This window comes from Babylonia areolata, chromosome 31 (genome assembly GCF_041734735.1).
Source record: "Babylonia areolata isolate BAREFJ2019XMU chromosome 31, ASM4173473v1, whole genome shotgun sequence".
Lineage (NCBI taxonomy): Eukaryota > Metazoa > Mollusca > Gastropoda > Neogastropoda > Buccinidae > Babylonia > Babylonia areolata.
In genome coordinates, this window is record NC_134906.1 from 28,978,055 (window position 1) to 28,985,554 (window position 7,500).

Consider the following 7,500-nt stretch of genomic DNA (forward strand, 5'->3'; position numbering starts at 1 on the left):
CATCATTTTTTACCACCTGCGATCACTGGGATGAAAATTCCAGATTGTGTAGGCAAGCCCAAGAATATGATGACCATCGTTGTCATCCAGCTGGGGGATGGGGGGAGGGTGGTGGTGGGGTGGGGGGGAGGATGCTCATGAATCTACAGTAGAAACTGCAAAAACCACGCACAGAGTGGAAGTGTAGTGATGACACCGTTCTCAGTGACTTTTGGAGCCATTCCCGTCCAGTGTGCATGTGAGGTCATATGCAAATGAAGGGTCAGAAGTGTCGCTTCACCTTGAATGCCTTTAAAAAATTTTTTTTTTTTTTTTTAAACTTGTGTTATAACCCAGTGTTTGGTTATGTGTGTATGTGTGTGTGTCTGTCTATATATGTATGTATGTATGTCTGTGCGTCCAAGGTAAACTTTAACATTGCCATTTTCAATACCAAATTTGGCTTAAAAATTGTAGGAAAAAAATCTTCACAGTCATACCAATAAGAGTTTGTAAGTCTCTCGAATTAAGACGTGTTTCCCGTATCATTAACGGTTTATTTCACTGAGGCCATTTCCGGGATTCCCAAAACACCATATTACCGAATCCCAGTTGCAGTGGCATTGGCAATGCTTAGTGAGTGGATGGCGGGACCTAGATTTTCTTGTTCACAATTAAATGGAAAGAAATACAAATTCTGGACAGAACACATACAGTGACCCAGACTACATCATCGACATGTTTACTGCATATGAATCTAAATTTAAAGTGGATACTCAGTTAACTAGAATGAACATAAAAGAGAAATTGAATCGACTGTGTCTTACTTTCCCGGTGAGTGTAACTGAACTTGTACATCTATCTGGATCCAGAGAAAAATGGCAGAATGTTGCAGTGTGATTGCCGCGATAGCCACGTCTCCTTTGCTGCAGACTTTAAAGAATTCTTAATTGCCCTTAAAGATTTTTTAAACGCCAAAAGAATACGATTCAAACAGCGTTCTCACTTCAAATACCACAGTTGATTTATCTCCCTTAAAAAAAAGCATGCTTAAATGTTAATATTCGAATGTCATTCATGGACCACAATAGTGCATTGAGTTAGACAATTTCTTCCCACCCGAACTTGCCGGGTTCGAATCTGTGCTCAGGCTTTTTTTTTTCTTTTTTCTTTCTTTCTTTCTTCTTCTTCTTCTTTTTCTTCTTCTTTTTTTAATTTTTTATTTTTAAATTTTATTTTTAACCCCAAATGGTGGAAGGAGAGGATTGGGCCCCATCTTCCTGTGCCGAGCCCTGAACACAGTGGGTGTGAGTTCAATGCCCTGATGGCCGTACAAGGCAATGGGACCTTTAACCCATTTAACCTCCTGTTTGATGGAGCCAGAGTTGTATGTTTCCCTTTGCAACCTAATTATGATGAATGATATGGATTCTTATATAGTGCCTATCCTGAGTTCCTTGGTTGGAAACCAAGCTCTAAGTGCTTTACAATCATGGGGTCATTTGCACAACAGGCTGCCTACCTGGGTAGCGCCAACTGATGGCTGCCTTTGGGCACTCATCATTCATTTCCCGTCTCATTCAATCAGATTTCAAGCAACACAGATATGTCACATTTTTTGTTTGTTTACCCCGCAATTTAGGCAGCCATACTCTGTTTTAGGGGATGTGCATGCTGAGTATATTATTGTTTCCATAACCCACGGAATGCTGACATGGATTGCAGGATCTTTAACGTGCGTATTTGATCTTCTGAGTCTGTACAAACACAATGGGGGTTCAGGCACAAGCAGGTCTGCACATATGTTGACCTGAGAGATGGGAAAAATCTCCACCCTTTACCCATCAGGCACCGTTACTGAGATATCGTGTTTCCAGGTCAGTGACTTTGTCATTGTCATGTTCCATGTTGACTGCCTGGTTTGAGTGTGTCTGGATCAGTGATTGCTTCACTGTAACGGAACACTGTTGTGTCATTGGGTAGTTAACTGTGACGTTTCCAAGTCATCGACGTGCTTCGTTCGTTTATTTGTGTATAGTCTGTTCATGTAAGATGATGATATCAGTGACGTGCTGATTGCCGTGTGTGCAGGTGACGGCACGCCCAGTGAGACAGGTGCCAGAACTCATGACGCCATAGCTCAGCAGGCCGTGAAGGACGACCCTGCTGTAACGCTTCAGACTGCGTCATCCTGTTTTCACAGCCAGCACCGTGTGTGTCGTGTGTTGTGTACATCTGACGTGGTCAGCGCTGTGCACCGCTTGGCTCAGCAAATAACGCGTTTAGGACACAGTGTGTTCTGGAAAACAGACCCAGGGAGTGAAAGGAGACAGTTGGTATTGTATTGTATTGTTTGTATTGTATTGTATTGCTTTTTATCACAACAGATTTTTCTGTGTGAAATTCAGGCTGCTGTCCCCAAGTAGAGTGCATCACCACAATGCAGCGCTACCTTTTCCTTTCTTTTTTTCTTAATTGCACTTTTGAAAAAAAAAATGGCGATGCGAACAACTCTGAACACTATAGAGGCATTTCTTTACACAGTAGCATCAGTAAAGTAATTACATCAGTTCTAAATAGGAGACTGTATGATTGGCCTGAAGATGAAGGTAACATCTTTGAAGAATCAGCTGGTTTTAGGAAAAACTGCTCTACGATCGATCATATTTTTACCCTGTGTAGTATGATCCAAAAATGTTTATGTGGATAAACTCTGTTTTGCTTTTGTAGATTACTATAAGGCTGTAGACTCACTTGATTGTAATCGTGTATGGGTAGTACTTCACAAGATAAAAACATCAACCAAAATGATCTGCATTTTAACTCTCTCCATACGAACGGCGAAAGAGAAGACATTAACAGAGTTTCACCCCAATTACCACCATCAAAATATTGCAAGCGGAAGGCTCTTATACTGAAGAGGTGAATGTTGACAAAGAATACAAAGGTTGGGTCATTCAGACACCCACTGGACATCCGAGGGGTCTGTGTAGAGGAGAAGAGAGGACTGGCCGTACTGAGTGAGTTAAAAGCAACGCACAGTTCAGTTCAGTCCTGTGTCTGATGGGGGCCATGGGTTTCAGAATTTTTTGATTGCCCTGCTGGATGTTTGTTATCTCCCTTGCCTTATTCACTTTTCATTTCTGAAAATGCTGCCGAGGTGAATGAAAATGGAAAACTAGGTTTTCAGTTTTTGCCAGGCTTGCAAGAAAATTTTCCATCAGGACGGCGCTACAGAACGTTTAAAGTAAAATCCAGAGCTCAGAAGACCTTTTTACCACGTTCAATTCACCTTTTAAATTCCTGAGAACTATGTATCCATGTGTGTGTCACAATATGTGTGTGTATGTCGTGTGTGTGTGTGTATGTGTGTGTGTGTGTGTGTGTGCATGTCTGTGTTTGCATGCAGGTACGTGTGAAAGTGCATTCATAACAGATTGCACTTTGTTTAAATTTCTTAGATAATCATTTACTTAAATGTGTGTGACAGTGTGCAGGATGAATGTGTGATAGAAATTGTGCAGTGTTCTTGTCTTTAGATATACTGATAATTACCTTGTAATGCTAAAGTAATCTTAATTAATGTGCAATTTAATACATGCAGTGTTTGCCTTGGTGTATTTCAATATGTTTACAATAATGATATATTACATTTGAATTAAGTGAATATATGCAATAGTTTTTATATTAACGTCTTATATGTTATTGATTCTTTTTTTTGAATAAGTCATGTTTATGTTTTTGTGTTGAGTAATCGTCTATGTTTGTTTTGTGGCACCTGTTGTAATTTCTCTTTATCAGTTAATAAAGTTATTCCTATCTTATATTCTGTTGTTATTTGCAGATAATATTACCTTGCTGTCATCGTCACCAGCTTGTTTAGAAAATCGATTAGATAATCTTAAAAAAGCATTTCAGGGTCTTGGACTGTTGGTAAATCTAAATAAAACAAAAATAATGGTTTGCAGAGAGGGTAGTCATCTGTCTAAAGCAGAAAAGTGGTATTATGATGGAGAATAAATTGGAAATTCTTAACAATTATAGACATCTGGGTTTTAAGCTGTCTACCAAATCTTTCGTTTCTGCGCTTGAAGAGATTGCTGTCAGGGCAAAGGGGAGGGTGGTTGAAATCATGGGAAAAATGTGGAGTCTTGGCAATATGGACAGAACCGTGTTTTTTAAACTCTTTGATTCACAGATAAAACCTGTGTTATTGTACGCATCTGAATTGGCTGCCTACATGGCAGGTAAATGCAGTCATACACGCAAAAGCCCACTCGTGTATAATTGAGTGAATGTGGGAGCTGCAGCCCACGAACAATGATGAACGTGTATAATCAAGTGAATGTGGGAGCTGCAGCCCACGAACAAAGATGAACGTGTATAATCAAGTGAATGTGGGAGCTGCAGCCCACGAACAAAGATGAACGTGTATAATCAAGTGAATGTGGGAGTTGCAGCCCACGAACAAAGATGAAGAATTCTGAAAATGAATGTCCCCCGTACACTGACACTCTCAAAGTGTCAAGAGTATTTTGCCCCAGTGGATCAGCAAAAACTCCAGACGACTTGAAGAAGTGATCACCATTTTGTTCCTGAATGAATGAAACGCTGAAAAAGAGAATAACTCTTAATTACTCTCCTAAAAAGCTACATGAAAATTGGTTTACCGATGTCGTGAATAATTAATTATTACTGACATGCAGCATGGTTATTTTCTGCCAACACAAATGCTCTGTCTCTGTCCAGATAGGCAGCCACAACCTTTCTGTCCCTGCTAATTCAGTTTTCATGCAACATTTAAGGAGTTTTTGATGATCAAAGCAGAACAGTTATAAAAGATGGGGGGATAATAGGTGACAGGTGAACTTTATCAAGGGAAAGAATTCTAAGTTCCTTGACAATAACAATACCTTATAAGTGAAACCGAAGAGAAGAAAAGGCATTTTGAGCAAGGTAAATGAGAGAACCAATGAAAGTCATTTAACAAAAGTTTCTGCCAACAGAATAGGGAGAGTATGGCATCGTGTTTTATCTGTGACATATTGTCTATATTTTACGTCATAGCTGGCATTTACGTCACCGTCGAAATGGCAGGCAGCTCTTGGCCAAACGACCTTGTGGGAGCGGCGGTGGTGGTTCAGAACTGCAGTTGCCCTCTGCGCTGGTGGCGAGTCTGACTTGTCGGGAGACGCGGGTCGCCGGTAGAGCACGAAGACTGGCTGCCTGGCAGTCCTGAAGACGGCATGGAATGGTGGAGATGCTGTGGTGACGGCGGACGGCATGATGGCGCACGGCAACCTGTCCTGGTTCATGTGGCAATGCTACGACCCTTCCTCTTGTGCTGCGGCAATGGGCAGGCTCCAGCAGTACAGCCCCTCTGCAACCAACTGTACAACAGGCCCCGCAAGTGACGCCAACTCCAGGAGCTGCTGGACAGCAACAGGGAACAGCAGAACAGCCCCAACCAAAACAACAAAAACAAAAACAGCAACCAAAAAAAAACCAACTTGATGTGAAGGGTGTGTGTGCCAACAGGTCATTAAACTCCACTCAAATGCAAAGCATACATATACACACCATCAACGTATGCAAACACACACACACACATACACCCCAACAAAAACAACAACAACAATGTAGAAATGGAGAGGGAGCCAACCTGTGTGATGACTGTGCGGCACTGGTGCAGTCCTGTGGATGTGGAGGGGAGGGGGGGGGGAGAGGGAGCCAGCCTGTGTGATGACTGTGCGGCACTGGTGCAGTCCTGTGGATGTGGAGGGGAGGGGTGGGGGAGAGGGAGCCAGCCTGTGTGATGACTGTGCGGCACTGGTGCAGTCCTGTGGATGTGGAGGGGAGCGGGGGGGGGGGGAGAGGGAGTCAGCCTGTGTGGTGACTGTGCGGCACTGGTGCAGTCCTGTGGATGTGGAGGGGAGGGGGGGGGGAAAGGGAGCCAGCCTGTGTGATGACTGTGCGGCACTGGTGCAGTCCTGTGGATGTGGAGGGGAGGGGTGGGGGAGAGGGAGCCAGCCTGTGTGATGACTGTGCGGCACTGGTGCAGTCCTGTGGATGTGGAGGGGAGGGGAGGGGTGGGGGAGAGGGAGCCAGCCTGTGTGATGACTGTGATGCACTGGTGCAGTCCTGTGGATGTGCAGGGGAGGGGGGGGGGGGGGGGGAGAGGGAGCCAGCCTGTGTGATGACTGTGCGGCACTGGTGCAGTCCTGTGGATGTGGAGGGGAGGGGTGGGGGAGAGGGAGCCAGCCTGTGTGATGACTGTGATGCACTGGTGCAGTCCTGTGGATGTGGAGGGGAGGGGGGGTGTGGGGGAGAGGGAGTCAGCCTGTGTGGTGACTGTGCGGCACTGGTGCAGTCCTGTGGATGTGGAGGGGAGGGGTGGGGGAGAGGGAGCCAGCCTGTGTGGTGACTGTGCGGCACTGGTGCAGTCCTGTGGATGTGGAGGGGGGGGGGGGGGGAGAGGGAGTCAGCCTGTGTGGTGACTGTGCGGCACTGGTGCAGTCCTGTGGATGTGGAGGGGAGGGGGGGGGGGAGAGGGAGTCAGCCTGTGTGGTGACTGTGCGGCACTGGTGCAGTCCTGTGGATGTGGAGGGGAGGGGTGGGGGAGAGGGAGCCAGCCTGTGTGGTGACTGTGCGGCACTGGTGCAGTCCTGTGGATGTGGAGGGGAGGGGGGGGGGGGGGAGAGGGAGCCAGCCTGTGTGGTGACTGTGCGGCACTGGTGCAGTCCTGTGGATGTGGAGGGGAGGGGTGGGGGAGAGGGACCCAGCCTGTGTGGTGACTGTGCGGCACTGGTGCAGTCCTGTGGATGTGGAGGGGAGGGGTGGGGGAGAGGGAGCCAGCCTGTGTGATGACTGTGCGGCACTGGTGCAGTCCTGTGGATGTGGAGGGGAGGGGAGGGGTGGGGGAGAGGGAGCCAGCCTGTGTGGTGACTGTGCGGCACTGGTGCAGTCCTGTGGATGTGGAGGGGGGGGGGGGGGAGAGGGAGCCAGCCTGTGTGGTGACTGTGCGGCACTGGTGCAGTCCTGTGGATGTGGAGGGGAGGGGTGGGGGAGAGGGAGCCAGCCTGTGTGGTGACTGTGCGGCACTGGTGCAGTCCTGTGGATGTGGAGGGGAGGGGTGGGGGAGAGGGAGCCAGCCTGTGTGGTGACTGTGCGGCACTGGTGCAGTCCTGTGGATGTCCGTCGATCGTTTCTTACCACCCGTTTCTTACTTCATTTCAATCAGTCGTCTTCTGCGCGTCTTTCATTCTGTTATATTTCAGTGTGTTTACTTGTCTGTTTATTCATTTCACTTCCTTTGATGTCAGTGTTTTATACAAACCTGGGGTAGGCCCTCAAGGCCTGACCAGCACGTTGTGTTTATGTGTGGGTCAGGCATCTAAATATATTTCTGTTTAATAATTACGATGTAATAATTAATTGCAATGTTTTTAAAAGCGAATATGTGAAATGCTTTTATTTGAGAACATATGTTTATTACTCTTGTTTAATCAAGTTATCCGCGTG

At 46.2% G+C, this 7,500-nt stretch overlaps 1 protein-coding gene across 2 annotated transcripts in view; it reads left to right on the plus strand.

Annotated features, from left to right (window-relative positions):
• LOC143276180 (uncharacterized) overlaps positions 1-5,645 on the plus strand; it is a 17,098-nt gene extending 11,453 nt beyond the window's left edge. Inside the window, exons 6-7 of one of the 2 annotated variants that reach the window (XM_076580612.1) lie at positions 2,071-2,315; positions 5,047-5,645. In XM_076580612.1, the coding sequence (XP_076436727.1) occupies positions 2,071-2,118 (48 nt within the window). In that variant the 3' untranslated portion in view covers positions 2,119-2,315; positions 5,047-5,645. The remainder of the gene's footprint in view (positions 1-2,070; positions 2,316-5,046) is intronic. The other variant, XM_076580613.1, reaches the window with a different exon arrangement.
• The last annotated feature ends 1,855 nt before the right edge of the window (positions 5,646-7,500 follow it).